General features: G+C 44.1%; 1 protein-coding gene across 6 annotated transcripts in view; it reads right to left on the reverse strand.

Annotated features, from left to right (window-relative positions):
• Window positions 1-21,641, reverse strand: part of PRMT3 (protein arginine methyltransferase 3) — a 112,123-nt gene that overhangs the window by 61,219 nt on the left and 29,263 nt on the right. For 5 of the 6 annotated variants that reach the window (XM_005305334.4, XM_065592575.1, XM_065592577.1 and 2 more), the window contains 2 exons: window positions 12,588-12,709; window positions 9,452-9,551 (listed from right to left, as the gene is read on the reverse strand). In XM_005305334.4, the coding sequence (XP_005305391.2) occupies window positions 9,452-9,551; window positions 12,588-12,709 (222 nt within the window). The remainder of the gene's footprint in view (window positions 1-9,451; window positions 9,552-12,587; window positions 12,710-21,641) is intronic. The other variant, XM_065592578.1, reaches the window with a different exon arrangement.

Consider the following 21,641-nt stretch of genomic DNA (forward strand, 5'->3'; position numbering starts at 1 on the left):
GTATGAGAGGAGAGATTTACTTCAACAGTTTCACAAAACTCTTGCCAGTTGAATAGCCTATATTGCTACATATTAGTTTCCTTCTCTATTAGTCCATGAAATGCAATACCCTGTACTCGGTCATAGTCACTGAAAAATAAAGGAGTTTTCCTTAAATTGTTACATTCTGAAGACTTGGACTAAAATCAAAGTACAGAAAATATGGTGTATATATAGTTTCAGATCAACACCTAGCAATTTAGGCATGTTCTCATCACTAAAGGGAAGTAAATGGGTTAATTTCTTTGAATGCAATAGGAAACATAGCTCTTGCAATAAAAAAGGTATACCAGTATACCTATTTAGTTACATATAGAGCTGAAATGTGAAATATTTTGTCAAATGTCATTTGTCACATCGTAGAAATACAATATCCTGCAACAATATCGACAAATCTTATGGAATTAAGATAAACGGTACTGAATAAACGTTATACCTTTGAGATCTACTGGATTAAAAATGCAATTGTAAATTGTTATTGTGGAACTGTATGCAATCCCTCTAGGCAATTGACTAATATAATGTCTGGGAAGAATAAGGTTTTTGGGGGACAATACACATGAAGTGGATTTCCTAGGAAATACTTGGAAACCCCCACCTACAAACTCAGCCTTTAAAGCTTTGCTGTAGGGGTTGAGAGTGAGCGGGTGATCATCCGTTATATGAGAACAGTTTAAAGGCGCAGTCTGGATTCTCCGCGGACCAAACAGACAAAGAAAGAACTTTTGAACAAACAGCTTGGGTTTAACATGACTCAGGGCCTTCTTCCTGATCCAGCAAACAAACAGGACCTTTGGTCTATGGATAGGCCCAATCCTTAGCTAAAGGTTGGAAGGACTAGGCTTATTGAGGCCTCATAAAACTGGGTGTTAGTTCTGAGCAGAGGCTGTGATGAACTTGTGACCATAAAAGAAACCGTTTTGGAGGACTCACCTGCCAGAAGCCCATGTTGGAGACAACTTGGGGTGGAGGGAGGGAAAGAGAAGGAAATGGGGAACTCTGGTAAGCTTATTAACATGCATGTAGGTTCTCTGGTTTTTAATGTTTTCTCTGGAATGCTTTTTCCTTAAGAATAAACTATGCTTGCTTAGGAAGTGCTATGAGGTAACTTATAACTCTGGCAGTTACACTGCATACCGCTTCTCAGGGGAGAAGCAAGTAGCTATATTTAGGCAGACTGTCTTTTGCTGGGAACACAGCGATGGCAGGAAACTGCTCAGCCTGGAAATAACCCATCAGGGTGAAGAGACATGTGGGTCGCCACTCAAGAAAGGCAACAGTTGGGGAGCTAAAAGCCTGAGAGTGGGTGCCCTTGCTGAACCACTGAGGGGAAATACAGCTGCAGTTGGCCTGAAATGTGACATTTATAAAACTGATTGATAACTCTTTCAGTACAGAGTAGGACCCAAGATGGAGAGAAGGAATAACTGAACAACCTAGTTTGGCAGCCACTTGAATAACCGCTATTATAATATTCGGTTACCTAATTAGGATTTATGGTAATAGCAAAAAGAGAACATAGGAAATGATGTACCAGATCAGACCACTAGTCCATCTAGTCTAATACCCTGCCTCCAAAAGAGGCCAGTATTCAACATTCCAAAAGAAAACAAGAAATCCTGCAGAAGGCAGCTACAGAATAATCTGTCCATAAAATCTGTTCCTTACCACCACCCTCCATTAGTTTGTCTTATTTCTTTAAGCAAGAAGATTTTTAACTATCAAGATAAATTCCCAAATATGAGACCTGTTAGACTGGAGTAAGGTACGAGATGGAATAAACTGGACAGGGGATTGTAGTTGATAATCTACAGAAGAATATTGCATTGGCAGGTACACAAACACGACAATCAGTCTCTCAATTTTCTAGTTAAAGACAGACTGATTTGCAGATTTTATTAAATTGTTCTTTACTTTAAAACTATTTCACAAGGAACAAATAAATGCAAAATAAAGCTGTGGAAGAATAAGCTATACAGGAACTTCATCATATGGTCTCCAGCATCCCCCATTCTCCTTACACTTTATTAACATGGCCTTCACACTACTTGAAATTAATGATAATCTGCAAGTTAATTCAAAAATGCACCAGGAAACAATATTTACTCACAGCAAACTCAAACCTCAAAACAACCCAAAAAACCCCAGTGATTTTATTAGTATTCACATCTTGCTGTGTCCTTAAGAAAGTGTAATATTGAACAGATAGAAAAAAAGCCAAACTGAAGATTTTAAAGTAGAAATTGGATACGCGCTATTGGATGTGGGTCGAAATCATATTTTCATACAACCTTACAAGAATCAATGTGTTCAGCATTTAAATAACTTCTCTTCACAATGTAATAAACTGAAAAAAATTCAAGTCTAGTTCAAAATATAGTTTACGATTTCTCAAAGAAAATATTTAAAGGTTGTGTTATTGCTGGCAAAATTATAAGCTCTTGTTTCCAAAGTCTAATGAAGTCATCACAAAAGTAACTGAGTACTACTGTATGTGGTAAATAATATTAAAAGCACCAAACCTTTTAAGCTAATAAAAATGATTTAAAAAAAATAATGTACAACTATAAAAAGTGTTCGTTCTCTAGCTCCCACCACCAATAGGGAGTAATAAATGTTATTTGCATCTCATTGCAACCCCTCCCCCCTCACTAAAATGATGAGCTTCAGACTTGACTATGGTATATGTATAGCAATTACTGCAAGGAAAAATTGACAAGATTTTCCTTCAAACGTCAGCTATTCTAACAAGTGAAGGATTAAGAGACAGGAATTTGGGGTTCTATATCTGGCTCTGTAAGGATTCATTGTTTTAACTTGGACAAGTCACCACCTCTCCATACCTCCATCTACCCACATGTAAAAAGAGCATAACAGTCTCAGAAATACTGGAGATTTCATTCAACTATAAAATCCTTTTCAGAAAAAGAATTACAAATGTTTTTCAAGTGATAATAAAATTCCAGGCTTCTTTTCAGATCCAAAAATGTAATCTAAAATTCATTCAGGCTCAAATGAGGAAGGGAAGGAATAACTAAAGAATAAAAAACCCCAAAACAGGAAAGTTAAATAGGTTTAAATGTGAGACATTTTGGAAGAGGAATATTTTGCCATGAACCCACTGGTGCAACATGATATTTTCTTTCAGTTATGTGCACTGATCCTCTCTACAACCAGCATATAAAAATTGCAAATTTGCCAAAAAGTGTTTCATGTTTGCAATAAAATACCCACCACCCTAATTTTTGTGTAAGGAATGTTTGATTCAATTTAACTCCAGAACTGGCATCAGCACTTCATATAGCAGTTCTTGTTTCACAGTTAAGTACTGTATGTAGAATTACTCTAATTGCATCATTGCCTCTTAAAAATCTTTATCTCCAGGGAAAGGGCATAAACATGATTCTGCCTGCAACAAGCTATTTTGCACATAATACCTGCTAATAATGCAGTATTCAGAGCAAGATTCTGAACTTCCACTTAAATTTGGTATAATAAACTAAGGTTACCATATTTAAACCTTAAAAAAGGAGGACACTCCACAGGACCATGGCCCCGCCCCTTCCTTGCCCCCAACTCCGCCCCTTCCCCAACATCCCCGCCCCAACTCCGCCCCCTCCCCTGAGCGCCCCGCATTCCCCCTCCTCCCTCCCAGCCACGCAAAGCTGCCCGAGAGCTACCGGCTTCATGGTTTGCCAGGCAGCCCCCAGATCTCCAGACCCTGCGCCCCCCCGGCTGGGCGCTTCCCCAGCGCAGCTGGAGCCCGGGAGGGGAAGCGCCCGGCTGGGGGCGCAGGGTCTGGAGATCTGGGGGCTGCCCGGCAAACCGTGAAGCCGGTAGCGCTCGGGCAGCTTTGCTCTTCAGCTGCACAGAGCTGAGGTGTCTGGGGGGAGCTGCAGGAGTGAGGTCAGGGCAGAGTGAAATGAGGGATGATTTTGCTGCTACACTGATTGGCGGGGATGATCCTATATGCTGTGGTGTGACAGGGTGCTATCTGATAGGGATGTGTATTTAATTGTTGTCGGGGGCCCAGGGCTGGTTTCTAGCACTCTTTTATATGACTGAATCCAAATCATCCAAGCTAGATTATTAGTCATTTTAGTGCATGTAGGTGAACTGAGCACCCCAGCGAAACTACGACCCTCAGCGATCACCTCTCCAGCCTCCTGCTTTAAACTCTCATCCTGCAAACCCTGGCACAGCTGCTCAACTTCAGATTGGGGGCCCACTCACACGTGTAAAGTTAAGCACATGGGTCAGCCTTGCCTTAAGTAACAAGGATCCCATGTGCTGCTGGCTAATGTCCCAGGTAAATGACAAGTAAACGCAAAGGGCAGAGCTGTGGCTTGGTTGAATAGCTCCCAACACTTTTCGAAAGTGCCACAAGCTGCCGATAGATCTGTGTAGCTGGGTTTGCTCGCTGCAGCCCGTGCTGGCAGCCAAAGGGTTACCGCCGGCTCATCCCAGCAGACACTTTGTTGAGCTTTGCAAAATTATGCCCCGTCCACCGTGTCTCCGAGCTGCCCTCGGAGGGATGGAGGCAGCGGGAGGTAAGCCCGGGGGCTGGCAGGGGGGTCTCGTTTGCAGGCTGTGGCTGTGCTCAGCTGCCCAGAGGCTGCTGCAGCCAGGCTGATTAAGCACCTTCCCAGCGGGCTGCTCCCGGTGCTCTCAGCCTGTGCACAATGGCCAGGCACAGAGCCCGCCAGCCCCGCGCCGCACCCAGCTCTGTCCCGAGCTCCCGGAGCCATCTGCTCTCTCTGCTCTCCCCCCAAGAACACTTTCCCGGACATGTTCGGCTTTTTGGCAGTTCCCCCCGGATGGGGATTTGAGTACCAAAAAGCCGGACATGTCCGGGAAAAACCGGACGCATGGTAACCCTAAATAAACAAAACTTGACACCCACAGTGATTTATATCCTTGAAGCACTGTACAAATACTAATGTTACACACACAAATGCACATAGAAAATCCTCTACTTGGTAACCATTTGCAAAATGCCAATGGACAATAAATGCTCATATTATATGTATTAGATGCAGCTAAAACAAACAATGCTCATAATTATATATATATATATATATGCATTGTTTTAGCTGCATCTAATACAAGAATACAAGAGTAAGTGGGACTTAATCAATTTAAGAACTACATTTTGAATAAACTGATTTGATCAGTCTGCCTGTAGAATACCTATGACAAAGGCAAAAAGTTAAATATACTGGTCATGGTTTTGGTTTTTTTAAGGGCTGGATAATTGTGTGGCCAATAATATTTATAGTTCTGTAAATTAAGGTTTTCTATAGTTCAGAACACAAGGTAACTGAAGGGCATTATAGCAGGTTCATCCTTTTCTAACACCACAAGTACAATGCTAGAGGTAAGGCACCTCTGCATACAAGACCAGTGGTCTAATCTGGTAGAGAGAAATCTTATGTTCCTACATTCACAGAACTGGTCACTTAAAACCTGGAAGTCTGGCAACCACAACATTTGCTTACTTAGAATCCCCACAATCACTGCTATTCTAAAGCAGCTTATTTTTATTAAACTACTCCAAAGCACTGAACATTGCCAACTCTTTGTTCATTGAAGGCACAACCTTAAATCATCACCCTGCTTTATGCGGAAAGGTAGATAAGCCTTTTAATTCCACGTATGCTAGCTACGGACCCATCTAACAGTTCGAGGACATTGCAGCTCTTCAAGGAGAGATGTATTTTTGTTCGCTCTGCAGAGTTTTTCCTGTACTAGGACTCCACCTGTAAATAGGGCTAAAAGGATAAATGCAGAACAGTAAGACGACAGAACAGTTTCCTCCAATACTTTGCCAACTTGTGTGGAAAAGAGGAGGGTCATTACTTGGTCACTATCGTCTTGCTCCAAACCATGTTGATCATTATGGTGAGGTGGTCCTCTGCTCCAAATGCCCAGACAAGAAATCCCTGAGTCAGGCTGCGAGGCCAACCAGTCTCTCCATTGAATTCACAGCTGGTGAGGAATCTTGGCAGGGAACCTCCTCTGGTTAGCTCCAGTCTTTGGCATCATGCTTTTCGATACACACTACATGAAGGGGTAGCTCTCAACTGACCACACTTTTTCATATCTTCAGAGTAATTTACAAGCTAGTTTTAATGGAGAACAGAAACAAACTGGTGTCTTAGTTACATTTTGGACTTAGGAGGTAAGATGTACATTTTAGTCCTTCAGTTTTACCAACAGTGCATTCAGTCTCTGGCATAGAGGAGGACTGGCTTCTCTATTTATCAACATCCCCTGCCTGTTAACCAGCCAAGAAACACAAATAAAATTCATGGAAGAGACAAACTGCTCATTCATCCTATCTCTAAGCTTGATGAGGATAATAAGTAGAGCAGAAAGCACGAAATCTTTGTTTTAGGCACACAAAATGAGACACCCACAAAAACATTCTGTGCAATGTACCACTGGCTACCTTCCTCCATAGTTTTGTTAAGGGAAATTTAATCCAACTAGTCTGCTACAATATCTGCTAAATGAGAGCAGCGATATCTTTGCCAGTGAATACGCTCAAAGAATGGAACGCTGACAATTAAAAACTAGCATGGTCTAAATTCAACAATCTGTTTCCTTCATATCTTCACTAGTCTCAATTTTTCATTTTTATATCTATGTATGATTATTTCCATTCCCCTTCCAATAGCTCCACTGGAGTATGGAACTTAAATGGCTAAGTAAGAAAAAAGTTTAAGGAGGCAGCCAGCTTGGAAGCTATGTAGTAGTGCCGTGCTATACAAGATCTGCAGTTTCTAAACAAAAATGAAAATTCTCAGTAGATTGGGAATGGTACCAAGGCAACAGTAAAACATGGAAGAGTGTAATATGTCACTATGCAGGATCGACCAGCAATGTTGTTACAATGTTATTACTAGTGCAAGTAAAAAAAGTGTTCCATTTGTCATTATTTAAAAAAAAAAAATCCAAGTGATACTGCACTTACCCACCCAAGATGGTACGGTATTTTTTATTCTCCCATCAAAAAGTTATTTGCTTATGGTGAGAATTTTTGCAAAAAACTGCTACTTCAATCTTGCAGTCCCACAAAAGACCATCAGTTCCCTGTCATGTAGGGCTGAAGTGTGAATCCACACATGGCAGTATCCTTATGATAAATTCAGTTTATCATCTCTCTAACCATCTCACTTGCACCTTTGGAAACTAATCCATCTCCTGCTGGCCTTGGACTCTATGGATCTGCTAGAGCTACTTCTATATTCCAAATCTCTAAGCAGATTCAAGTAGCCACCTTTTAAAACTTCCAGGGGAAGTCCTTCCCATCTCACCTCACCCCAAAAAATTCACATCCCCCATGCAAAAATAAGTTAGACTCATTTGAGGACAGGCAATAATTTGATTTGGCATCTGTGGAAGTCTATGATCCAATACCTTGTGACTCACAAAGAAATAGGAACTTTAGACTCTTGGAAAGGTGAAGAGTCCCAGCTTTTCATTAGGATGCTTATCATTTGCTGTTAATTCTAGAAGGTCAAAAGGGCATTTGAATCTTTATTTATCCCCCACCCCTCAAAAAAACAATACTGTGTATATAAAGCCAAGAGATTTCCCCATTTTATTAGCTACAATTTTATCTCCCTCAGAGACCTGGACAGATTGAAGTAATTGACTTTACAGATGAAAAGTATGAAAGATCTACCAATATACATTTTTTTAACTGTAAAATAAAGCTTTGTAAGCCATGAGACATATGCAGATTTGCTTGTGGTTTAGAAACTTGTAATGAAACACTAAATCTTTATACCACACTTTATTCTGTATATGTCACATCTCTTCCAAAAACCACTCAGAAGCATAAGAGAGGGAATTCATTTGTTACTATTATCCTCATTCTTCCTCCACCTTCCCGTCTATTGTTTATCACTCTGCTAGTTTTCTGGAATAAATCTGCTGCACAAAGCTTAATCTAAATCTGTTTTCCTAATGTCTGTATGGTGCATTATACAACAGTGCCATAATTCTAACAAAAGCCTTGGGAGCCACTACCATATAAATAACATTTTTAAAATCTGTACTGGTATTTTTCATATCATTGTAAAAATAAATTATTTTAAAAAACTGTTTCCACTGTGTGTGTGTGTGTGTCTGTCTAAGTATTATAGAAACCATTTCTATTGTCTTTGCTGCAGTGTAGACATACTCTAAGATGCTTTTGGAATTTCCACTGTGGGTGTCTATCACTAGGTAATTACAGAAAAACTACTGTAATGCCATCTGAATAGCAAGTATTTATACTGTCAAAAGTAACTAAAGTAGCTAACTTGAGCCAGGGGGCTTTACTAATTTAGTTAGCACGTGATTAAACCAAAGTATCACACTGTTATACAACTGCATCAAATATTTGAAACTAAGGGCAATGCAAATGTTCTGAGTTGTACATTTCCAACTCTGAACTACTTAATGCAAATGATATGGAAGGTCAATGCAGTTAGAGCCAAGAGTACATTTGCAAATGCAATAAGAAGCTAGTTAATTTTTGTTAAGTGCTGACTGTATTAAAAGACAGACATGATACCTGTCCCAAAGAGAGTGTAAAACAGACAAATTAGACAAAATGTATATGAAGAGAACCAGACAACTAAGGCACTGCAAATCTGCAGATATCTACATCCATGGACCATGTTTGTGGATCGCAGATGGATGCAGATCCAAATTTTATATCTAGAGCCCCGCAAATCAGCAGATATCTGCTTTACATCCGAGGACCATGTTTGCGGATCATGCATTGGATGCGGATACAAATTTTGTGATATCAATTTAAAATTTCAACCACTTGGCAGGGAGGGAGTGCATTTAACAAAGCAATCTAATGCTTACCAATGTAGTTTTATATTTCCACAGATGCTGACAAAGATTAGCTACACTACATAACTATGTATAAGCAAGATGATGACTTTTCAAGATACATGGCAAAGCTCAATTTTTTTAAATGGACTTACTACATGAAATCTATGTTATAAGACCTTACCCATGAGTTTCTGAAACATCATGCCATACAGTCACAATCAACTACACAAGCCTCAAGCTGAAAACTCAGTATCGATGGTGAGCTGTATCAGACACAGTACACTACAAAAAAGCAATATAACTGTGCTTTAAAAATCTTGAATTGGGACAACCCAGAAAAGAGGTGTCAGGGATTACCAGGTATTTCTGGTGCCAGGTTTTGAGGACCATTTTTTCCACCTTTCCTGTGACAAAAGTTCTCCTTCAGGCAAGACAGATTTCAAAATTCAATTAACAGTCTAGACTGAAAAATCAGGATTATTTTTGTAAAACTGATTTTGATAATGCTTTTGCTAAAAAAAAAAAAAAAAAAAAAAAGTCTTTTACACTACATTTAGTTATTTGTGCATCTTACCATCCACTCAGATATAATAATGTCCACTTTTTCAACAGGCAAATCAACTTCTTCAATTCTTCCTTTGACTAGGGTAATTGTATCTTCAAGATTATTGAGCCTGCAAGTTACAATTTCACAATATCAGTAACATTAGATGACTCCTTAATGTTAACTCACCATGGAAGTTTCAATAATAAAGTAGAAGATCTATCCTGAATGTTTACATTTGTCATGTTCTCTTTTCTAAGGGGTAAAACATTCTTCTCTACTATGCAGTAAAGAACCTGTAGTAGAGTAAGATTTCAGAAAACTTAGTGCTTACTGTTTGGAAATCTGACCTCTAAACTTCCTCTTTTGAGTCATCTTTCAAAAAAGCAAAGAGCATACTAAAAGTTCCAAAAACTCTATCAGGCAAGAGACAGGTAAAAAGATGGTGGTCAGTAGAAGATCAACAGGGGCATCCCTGAAGCACTGTGCATACAAAGTTGTTGGCCTCAAAGCACAGGAAAAAATAAAATGAAATATGCGTCCCCCTTCTTTTCAGTTATGGGTTCCCAGTTCTCCTTCTCTGACCCCCCTGAATAAACCTAGTGTGTTGTGATGAGTGAACGCTAATGAGTGATGAAAATGTACTCCCTCACAAAGCTATTTTAACAAAAACAAATTGCGTGCAAACAAAACCAACTGAAAAGTCACTGAGAACAACTGCTCCCAATAGATCAATAATATTATTCTACAATAAAGGCATTTTCTTCATTGTGCTTTCTGCAACAGTGTTATCTGCAATATTTAATAACTGCAGTACTCCGATATTACCTTATGCACAATTTATAGTAGAAACATGTTCAGTACAAAAGGTACGCTTTGCCATGTTGCTGCAGTTTTCTGAATAAAAACACATTGCCATTTAAGGGCTAAACAACTTGAGTTATAATATTTCCAGTCTCTGTAGTGCACCATATCAATCTTTCTTGCATGTGCATTATCACGACAGCTAATGTTATAGAGGACAGAATAATTATTTGCACTAGAGAAATTTATTTCTCCACAATTCTTATCTCTGCCCCTTTTCTGGATATCTTACTCCTACAATCTCGCTATGCCTCACTTTCAGTGAAACCCAGTAATCTCTTTAAAAATTTAATCTAGAGGACAACAGCAGAGACAACATGACGGAGAAATGGAAAGGATGATGGGCTACATGAACATTTGAATGAGGGGGCAATTAAATATTGACCAAACCCCAGAATCCTCTGAAATATTTTGAGAATTTACAGCACCAAGGGCAAAAATAGTGATAAAAAGAATTGTTTCTGCCGCTAAATATGCACTAAAAGAAGTTAGAATTAAGTTTGACAAATGAGAAATTTTAAATAGATCAATGATTCCGAGCAGCAGTTAGCTAGAGAAAGTTAGCCAAAGCAAAGGCCAAAATATACATAGGAGGAACAGTAAATTGAAAAAGTGGAAATTCATTTATCCATTACTTATGTGAAGTGCAATACAGTAGTAAATAGTGATTTAGCAACTACACTATAGAAAAATGCAGGGATCTCATTTGGATCTATTTTTGTTTTTTACTCTACAGTGATAACTTCAAATCACACTTCACACTAGAAACCTCATTGGACAGCTATTAGGTATTCAGGACAAGGCCAGAAGCACAGTTAGTAAACTAAGGAGTCTTCTATGTGGCCATATAGTTATCTGACTCAGAACCCTAATTTTCACCATGATTAATTCACCTAATTTTTACCCTAATTTTTCACCATGACTTTCAACCCTGTTCATTGACCTCTTCCACATGCTACTAATTCAGCATATATATGAGTAACTGTACTTCCTGGGGGGCGAATGCACTTGAAGTCATGACTCAGACATAGGTGAGCAGACTTGCTTACAATATAGGAATTGCATTACTCCTAACCTTGTCATTTTATGATATTACAATAAACATTCATCACACTATGAGGAACTGGACAGTTACACCCTTTATGAAAAGTATGAAGTTATAACAAGGCTGTCATAAATTGCTTGAATGCAAATAGGAGAAATAAAAACAGTTTTACAGCAGAAGTAACTGAACATATAGCTATAACCAAGGGATCAGCCACTCTTCCCACCAGCTTCTCCTGACATATTACTCCTCATTTCATTAGTTCCATGTTTCTCATGCTCCCACCTCTGCTCTTCATATTGCAAAGTCCTCCCCTTCCAAGTGTCCCCGTCCTCCCTGCTCCATCACAACATCCTACTTTTACACATGGCCACGTACATCCTAGTGAAACTGGAAGCAATAATTTGTTCCTGGTGACTTTGCAGTTAAAAAAAAAAAAAAAACCCACACAAAACACAAAGGTTTTGCTGACACTAACGAAAATTAATGTTAGCAACATAATAACTTTCCCCTCCAGCTAGTAAGAAAACAGATAGAGGACAATTAGTCTGACTTTGTATATTTAAGAGAGGGACAAAATGCGGTAAGTAATAAGTGGACATTTTGTAACGTGCTACAAAAGGAAGACTCCATTAAAGTCTATTACAGACAACCAATTTGTAGCAAGCACTCTAGTATAGTATGGCTCTCAACAGCAGACTTATAAAGCTAAGACACCCTCTTAACTATGACATCAATTGTATTCATATATATATATATATATAAGTCAGCAAAGTGAATTTTATAAACCCTCTTTAAAAATGAAGACTTTTCATGCTTTAGCTTATTTAATGCTTTTAAGGACTAACAAGGACTTCAACAAAAGACAATTACAAAACATAGAATATAAAATTAAATAGGACTGCTTTGATTAATTAGTGGATCAGAAATTGTAACAATAACTTAGTGTAATGCAGCCCTGCAAAAGACTATTCATCCTCTAGGCTTTTACCTTACACTAAGATTTGTTACCTAAAATTTCCCACCATTGCTACCACTGGTGGAGCTACTAGTGGAAGCACTAGAATAGAAAAGGCACTGGTGGTTGCTTTCAATTTATCCTCACCAAAAGATATGCACTCAGTCTCAGCCAATGCTGGTTAAAAGGGAAGATTTTTAAAGACATGAGTAGATCTGACCACTGATCACTAACAGCAGCAGCTTTAACCACTAAAAGTCACTTAAGTTACAGCACAATAATTTCACAACTTTTCCTACCTAATGATGTCCATTGCCTGATAAACAATTTCAGACTGGTCAACTGCAATCACCTTCTTCGCACCTGCTTTGGCAGCAAACATGGAGAGTATTCCAGTCCCACAGCCAACATCCAAAACCACCTGAAACAAAGAAGGTAGTATTTACTCTCTTAGTTCATTTTCCTTCCAATCACCACAAAGCTTTTCATTATCTCTGTTGAAACTATAACCTAACAGGAGGAATTAAACTGTTCAAATAACGTCAGACCCAAAACCCAACCATGACCCAATCATCGATTACAACTGAAGAGAAATTAAAAGGGTCACCATACAAAACGAGTACCTCCGAACAGCCAGGTAAACATGGCAGATTAGCTCTATCTGAAGATGAAATCATTCATGAGTCATAATATTTACTTGCAATTATTTGGGCATGCAACACTAGAACTACTAAAAAAATTAACATGGCAAAGTTGTATAACTAGGATGGAAAGAAAATTTGAGACTAGAGTCTCAATATCACCAAACTGTTCATGATGTCAGAATTTAAACTAGCACTGCTGTGGAAAAACTTGCATTCCAGCTGTACCATTCACGGCACTGTAATTAAAGGTTTCCCAGTTTTTTCCATTCTGAGCCTATCTGGTGATTTTAAATGTTGCCATAAAGATTCATTACAAGCACAAACTTGGCATAGAAAAGCTCAGATAATGATTTTTAAAACAGTTATTTACAAAGTGCTTAGGTAAGTACTAGAGTCAAGAAGTAAAGGAAAGAATCAGTAAGGATTAGAAGTAAAAATAAAAATATTTTGAAGTGTTAGTTTATAAGCCAATTGCAACTTAGATACCTTTGTTCTACAAAGAGTATTTATAATCTGCAAACACCTTTAAATATCTACTTTCCATGCAGAGAAGAAGTTAGACACAGTGATCATTTAAAAAAAAAAAATTCTATTGTGGCTGGAATTCTGATTCAAGTACCAGGATTAGGTTTTTTTTTAAAGAAAAAACAAAAAAACAAAAACCACACCTTTCTCCTAATATGTTGCTCAATTCTTTACTGACACCACATAAATCTACAAAAATGCCCCGACTTGCCTGTTTCTCTGCTTAGGTAAATACCATTTTTAACTCTTCTCCATTTACCTCTGTGTTGGGTATATTCCCCACAAGGGAAATTCAGCGGGTTTCCTACAGGTGTTTCCACAACTCTTAAGTAGAAGGAGAGGGGGAAGCTTCATCATTCATAATACCAAATAAGGCAACCTGTCCCACCCAAACTTCTCTCATAAGAACATAATAGGAACATAAGAACAGCCGTACTGGGTCAGACTAAAGGTCCATCTAGCCCAGTATCCTGTCTACCGACAGTGGCCAATGCCAGGTGTCCCAGAGGGAGTGGACCTAACAGACAATGATCAAGTGATCTCTCTCCTGCCATCCATCTCCATCCTCTGACAAACAGAGGCTAGGGACACTGTTCCTTACCCATCCTGGCTAATAGCCATTAATGGATTTAACCACCATGAATTTATCCAGTTCTCTTTTAAACGCTGTTATAGTCCTAGCCTTCACAACCTTCTCAGGTAAGGAGTTCCACAAGTTGACTGTGCGCTGCGTGAAGAAGAACTTCCTTTTATTTGTTTTAAACCTACTGCCTATTAATTTCATTTGATGACCCCTAGTTCTTGTATTATGGGAATAAGTAAATAATTTTTCCTTATCCACTTTCTCCACATCACTCATGATTTTATATACCTCTATCATGTCCCCCCTTAGTCTCCTCTTTTCCAAGCTGAAGAGTCCTAGCCTCTTTAATCTCTCCTCATATGGAACCCGTTCCAAACCCCAAATCATTTTAGTTGCCCTTTTCTGAACCTTTTCTAGTGCCAATATATCTTTTTTGAGATGGAGACCACATATGTACGCAGTATTCGAGATGTGGGCATACCATCAATTTATATAAGGGCAATAATAAATTCTCAGTCTTATTCTCTATCCCCTTTTTAATGATTCCTAACATCCTGTTTGCTTTTTTGACCGCCTCTGCACACTACGTGGACATCTTCAGAGAACTATCCACGATGACTCTGCTTTGGTCTTAACTATCTTGAGTTTAGTATCATCTGCAAATTTTGCCACCTCACTGTTTACCCCTTTCTCCAGATCATTTATGAATAAGTTGAATAGGATTGGTCCGAGGACTGACCCTTGGGGAACACCACTAGTTACCCCTCTCCATTCTGAGAGTTTACCATTAATTCCTACCCTTTGTTCCCGGTCTTTTAACCGGTTCTCAATCCACAAAAGGACCTTCCCTTTTATCCCATGACAGCTTAATTTACATAAGAGCCTTTGGTGAGGGACCTTGTCAAAGGCTTTCTGGAAATCTAAGTACACTATGTCCACTGGTTTCAGAGTAGCAGCTGTGTTAGTCTGTATCCGCAAAAAGAACAGGAGTACTTCTGGCACCTTAGAGACTAACAAATTTATTACAGCATAAGCTTTCATGGGCTACAGCCCACTTCTTCGGATGCATATAGAATGGAACATATATTGAGGAGATATATATACACATATACAGAGAGCATGAACAGGTGGGAGTTGTCTTACTTAATTGGCCTCTCAGAGTTGGTAAGAGAGAAAAAAAACAAAAAACTTTTGAAGTGATAATCAAGATAGCCCAGTACAGACCGTTTGATAAGAAGTGTGAGAATACTTACAAGGGGAGATAGATTCAATGTTTGTAATGGCTCAGCCATTCCCAGTCCTTATTCAATCCTAAATTGATTGTATCTAGTTTGCATATCAATTCCAGCTCAGCAGTCTCTCGTTGGAGTCTGTTTTTGAAGGTTTTCTGTTGTAAAATAGCCACCCACAGGTCCACTGGATCCCCCTTGTCCACATGTTTGGACAAGCTGGAGGGCCGAGGCAGGAAGGGTTGAAGCATCATTTTGGGAGGCTTGTAACAGGTGGATAGGGCTGATAAAAAGACGGTTACTCACCGTTGTAACTGTTGTTCTTCGAGATGTGTTGCTCATATCCATTCCAATTAGGTGTGCGCACGCCGCGTGCACGATCGTCGGAGAATTTTCTACCCTAGCAACACCGGCGGGTCGGCTGTGGAGCCCCCTAGAGTGGCGCCTTCATGGCGCTGGATATATACCCCAGCCGACCCGGCACCTTCTCAGTTCCTTCTTGCCGGCTACTCCGACAGTGGGGAAGGGGGGCGGGTTTGGAATGGATATGAGCAACACATCTCGAAGAACAACAGTTACAACGGTGAGTAACCGTCTTTTCTTCTTCGAGTGCTTGCTCATATCGATTCCAATTAGGTGAATCCCAAGCCTTACCTAGGTGGTGGGGTCGGAGTGAGACATTGCTGTGTGCAAAACCGCTGATCCGAATGCAGCATCGTCCCTGGACTGCTGTACTAGTGCGTAGTGAGCTGTAAATGTGTGGACTGATGACCAAACTGCAGCTCTACAAATGTCCTGGATCGGAACTTGAGCCAGGAAAGCAGTCGAGGAAGCTTGGGCCCTCGTGGAGTGAGCGGTGAGGTGCGGTGTTGAGACACCTGCCAGGTCATAGCAAGTCCGGATGCAAGACGTGATCCAGGAGGATAGGCGTTGTGAGGAGACCGGTAAGCCTTTCATTCGGTCGGCCACTGCAACAAAGAGTTGCGTCGTCTTTCTAAAGTGCCTTGTGCGGTCAATATAAAAAGCCAGGGCCCTGCGTACGTCCAAAGAATGCAAACGCTGGTCATGGCGAGTAGCATGTGGTTTAGGATGGAAGACTGGGAGAAATATATCCTGATTCATGTGAAATGGAGAGACCACCTTAGGAAGAAAGGCAGGATGTGGACGAAGCTGCACTTTATCCTTATGGAAAACTGTGTAAGGGGGCTCGGATGTAAGCGCCCTGAGTTCAGAAACGCGCCTTGCTGAGGTGATGGCTACGAGGAAGGCTGTCTTCCAGGATAGGTACAGAAGTGAACAGGTGGCCAGTGGCTCGAATGGAGGACCTGTGAGCTTGGAGAGAACCAGGTTGAGATCCCACGTCGGAACGGGCTGACGCTGTTGTGGGTACATCCAGTCTAAGCCCTTGAGGAATCTAACGACCATCGGGTTAGAGAATACCGAGGACGCGAGTTCCCCTGGGTGAAAGGCCGATATAGCGGCCAGGTGAACTCTAATTGAAGATATCGCCAAACCCTGCTGTTTTAGGGAGAGGAGATATTCCAATATGAGAGGAATAGGAGCCTGTAACGGGGACGTGGCTCGTTGTTCGCACCAACAGGAGAACCGCTTCCACTTGGCCAAGTACGTGGTCCATGTTGAAGGCTTCCTACTGCTCAGCAGAATCTGCTGGACAGAGCGCGAGCATTGCTGCTCTGCCTGGGTGAACCATGGAGCAGCCACGCCGTGAGGTGGAGTGATTGTAGGTCGGGGTGACGTAGTCGGCCGTGGTCCTGAGAGATGAGATCTGGACACAATGGGAGCGGGATCGGTGTCTGAACCGAGAGCTCTAACAGCGTGGTGTACCAGTGTTGTCTCGGCCACGCTGGAGCGACCAGAATTACTTGTGCCTGGTCTCTGCGTAATTTGAGCAGCACCTTGTGGACCAGAGGAAATGGAGGGAAGGCGTAAAACAGGTGGTCTTTCCAGGGGAGGAGAAACGCATCCGAGAGAGAGCCCGGAGCTCGCCCTTGTAGGGAGCAGAACACGTGGCACTTCCTGTTGGCTCGAGATGCAAACAGGTCTACCTGGGGAAACCCCCACCTCTGGAAAACGGAATAGATGATGTCCGGACAGATAGACCACTCGTGCGTCTGAAAGGACCTGCTGAGTCGGTCCGCTAAAGTGTTCTGGACTCCAGGGAGGAACGATGCCGTGAGATGGATTGAGTGGGCGATGCAGAAGTCCCATAGGCGAATCGCCTCTTGGCATAGAGTCGACGAACGTGCTCCTCCTTGCCTGTTGATGTAAAACATGGCCGTGGTGTTGTCGATGAGAACTAACACACAGCGGCCACGTAGGAGATTGAGAAATGCTTGGCACGCCAAACGCACCGCCATCAGTTCCCGAACATTGATGTGCAGGGATAGCTGGGGTGCAGTCCACAGGCCCTGGGTATGGTGTTCGTTGAGATGGGCACCCCAACCCAGAGATGATGCGTCTGTGACTAGGTGCAGAGAGGGTTGTGGGGCGTGAAACGGCATCCCCTCGCAAACCACACTGTGATCTAGCCACCAAGTGAGGGAGGTCAGGACCGAGTTCGGGACCGTGATCACCATGTTCAGGCTGTCCCGATATGGGCGGTATACCGATGACACCCAGGTCTGGAGTGGGCGAAGCCGAAGTCTGGCATGCCTGGTTACGTACGTGCAAGAAGCCATGTGACCCAGCAGGGTAAGGCACAACCTCACCGTGGTAGTTGGGAAGGCCCTGAGCCCTTGAATGAGGCTCGTGATGGTATGAAAGCGATTGTCTGGTAGGATAGCTTGTGCACGTCCGGAGTCTAGGACTACGCCGATAAATTCTATTCTCTGGGTAGGCTCTAGAGTGGATTTCTCCTTGTTGAGTAGGATGCCCAACTCGTTGAATGTGTGCACTATTATGTGGACGTGAGCTCAAACTTGCTCTTTGGTGCGACCGCGTACCAGCCAGTCGTTTAGGTACGGGAACACCTGTATCCCTTGCCGACGAAGGTATGCCGCCACGACGGCCATACATTTTGTGAACACCCTTGGGGCCGAGGATAGGCCGAAGGGAAGGACTGCAAATTGGTAATGCACCTTGTTTACCACAAAGCATAGGAAGCGCCTGTGAGGCGGGTAGATTGCTATATGGAAGAATGCGTCCTTCATGTCGAGTGCGGCGAACCAGTCTCCAGGATCGAGGGAAGGGATAATGGCCCCCAAAGAGACCACGCGGAACTTCAACTTTACTACGAATTTGTTGAGTCCGCGCAAGTCTAAGATGGGTCGCAGACCCCCTTCGGACTTGGGGATCAGGAAGTAGCGGGAATAAAATCCCCTGCCCCTTAACTCTAATGTAACCTCCTCTATGGCCCCCATAGATAGGAGCGTAGAAACCTCCTGTATAAGAAGTTGCTCGTGAGAAGGGTCCCTGAAGAGGGACGGGGAGGGGGGGTGGAAGAAGAAAACTGGAGAGCGTATCCCCTCTCCACCGTGCGAAGGACCCAACGGTCCGAGGTTATAAGGGACCAAGCACGGTGGAAATGGGAGAGGCGATCCCGAAAGGAGGGGGCTGGATCCTGGGGGATGACTGGGGCGCCGTCCTCGACCGCACCTTCAAAAGTTCTGCCTGGGGCCTGAAGGTGGCCTTGGTGGCCCCTGGTTCTGACCGGGTTGAGGGCCGGTCCACCTTCTCCTACCACCTCGCCCCCGCCTTCTGGCAGAGTCCTGTCTCTGACGAGGTGGGGGGGGGGTAGAATCGCTGAGGCTGGGGCCTAAATGGCCTGCGCTGGGGACCCGCAACATGCATCCCCAGGGAGCGCATGATTGTTCTGGAGTCCTTGAGGCTCTGCAGACGAGAGTCCGTCTTATCTGAGAACAATCCGTGTCCCTCAAAGGGCAAATCCTGCAGGGTTTGCTGCAGTTCCGGAGGCAAACCCGAAACCTGGAGCCAGGAGATCCTCCGCATAGCGATACCTGAAGCCAGGGTTCTCGCAGCCGAGTCTGCTATGTCCAAGGAGGCCTGTAAGGAGGTCCGTGCCACCTTCCTACCCTCCTCCACCAAGACCCCAAACTCTTCCCTGGAGTCTTGGGGGACCAATTCCTTGAACTTCCCCATAGAGTTCCAGGAATTAAAGTTATAGCGGCTCAGGAGCGCCTGCTGGTTAGCCGCTCTGAGTTGTAACCTTCCGGCTGAGTAAACCTTACGCCCAAACAAATCGAGGCGCTTAGCTTCCTTCGATTTGGGCGCTGCGGCCTGTTGACCGTGGCGCTCCCTTGCATTCACTGATGACACCACCAGTGAACACGGCTGGGGATGAGTATACAAGTACTCATAATCCTTTGAGGGGACAAAGTATTTTCTTTCCACCCCTCTGGCAGTGGGTGGAATAGAGGCAGGAGTTTGCCATATCGTATTGGCGTTAGCCTGGATCGTACGGATCAGGGGCAACGCCACTCTGGATGGGGCATCCGCAGAGAGGATGTTTACAATGGGGTCCTGCACCTCCACTATCTCCTCTGCTTGTAGGTCCATATTACGCGCCACCCTACGTAATAGGTCCTGGTGTGCCCGGAGATCTATCGGGGGTGGACCTGTGCTCGACGTGCCCACCACTGCCTCATCTGGGGAAGATGAGGAAGATGCCTCAGGTGGTAAGGGATCCAAGGGCGGGTCCTGGTCCAATGAGCCCTGGAGCGGAGCATCACCTGCCCCTGGGTCCAGGACGTCAGGTGGTGCGGGCACGGAAGCCTCCATGCCCCCTGGAGAAGGGCGAGAGATGGTGGACTCTGGGGCCCTTCTCTCAGAGTGCACCGAGCGAGAGGCTGATGGTGGTGGAGCCCCTTGTGCCTGGTGGTACGCCCACGGGTCCCAGAAGGACCAGTGCGAAGGACCTTGAGCGGGATCCTCCGCTATCTCCTGCCAGTGGCCCATGTCCGGTTCCTCGGCCTGCCCTTGAGGGGGGTATGCCGATCTCGATGCCCCATCGGAGGAGCGAGACACCGATGTCGAAGGCCATGGCGGTGCCGACCGCGCTGAGATGAGCTCTGGGAGATACGGTGCCGTACGGTGCCGGTCTGGAGACGTTCTGTCTCTATGCGGTGCCGGTGAGCGGTGCCGAGATCGGGATCGGTGCCGATGACCGCGTCGGTGCCGAGAGTCCGACCTGGACGGCGATCTCGAGTAGGCCCGGTGCCGAGAGCGGCCTCTCGACGTCGAGCGTCGCTCGTAACGGTGCCGGGAACTACGTCTTGATGTCGAACGGTACCGACGATCATAACGGTGCTGGGACGTAGAACGGTGCCGCGACGATGATCTTAGCCGCGAGTACGACCGGTGCCGAGGTGATATTCGGCGCCGGGACTGCGAGCGGCGTGGGGACCTGCTTCGGGACCTGGATCGGTGCCGTGGTTCCAGCCCTTGAGATGGTGGGCGCATCAAGGCAGGTTTCTCCCTGGATTGCACCGGACAAGGGGCCAACGGTGCCAATGGTGCCGGCTCCATGAGAGCAATCAAGTCTCTCGCCTTCGCAAAGGTCTCTGGGGTCGACGGGAGGCACGGTACCACCGCTGGTCGTGGTGGTGATCCCGTCTGCACCGGACTCAACGGCCTCGGAGCCGGAGTCGACGGTGCCGGAGGCACCTGCTTTTGGTGCTCCGCCGGTGGACGCGGCTCTACCCCCGGCACCGGGGGGGCCGGCGTCTTCAGGACGGCAATCTCCTGCGCCTTACGGGATTTCTTATGTCCCGGCGATAACGAACGGCGCCGAGGCACTTGCGGCGGGTGCGGTGCCGAAGGGGTCCGGTGCCGCGGAGGCTTGTCCGACGCCACTCGCGGTGCCGGGGCAGTCGGTGCCGCCGGGGCACTGCGCACCGAGGCGCTTGGCGCTGGGGCTTGACGCGCCGATGGAGCGTCTGGGCTAAGTGCCGCCTCCATGAGGAGTTGTCGAAGCCGAAAGTCCCGCTCCTTTTTGGTTCTCGGTCTGAAGGCCTTACAGATCTTGCACTTATCTGTTTGATGGGACTCTCCCAGGCACCTCAGACACGAGTCGTGCGGGTCGCTTGTGGGCATAGGCTTAGCACAGGACGCGCACTGCTTAAAGACGGGAGCCTTGGGCATGAGCCCGGCTACGCGCCGGGGGGAAAAAGGGGGAAAGAACAACCCCCTTAATCCCCTTTAACTATATAACAACTATTAATAGTAAACTGAACAACTATCTAACTATATAACAACTACAACTATAACTACAACTATCTACAAACGGAATAAGCTAGGGAGAGTGGAGAACAGCTATGCCGCGCTCCACAGTTCCAACGACCGTCAGGGGCGGTAAGAAGGAACTGAGGGGGCGCCGGGTCGGCTGGGGTATAT

This window comes from Chrysemys picta, chromosome 4 (genome assembly GCF_011386835.1).
Source record: "Chrysemys picta bellii isolate R12L10 chromosome 4, ASM1138683v2, whole genome shotgun sequence".
In the NCBI taxonomy this organism is placed as follows: Eukaryota; Metazoa; Chordata; order Testudines; family Emydidae; genus Chrysemys; species Chrysemys picta.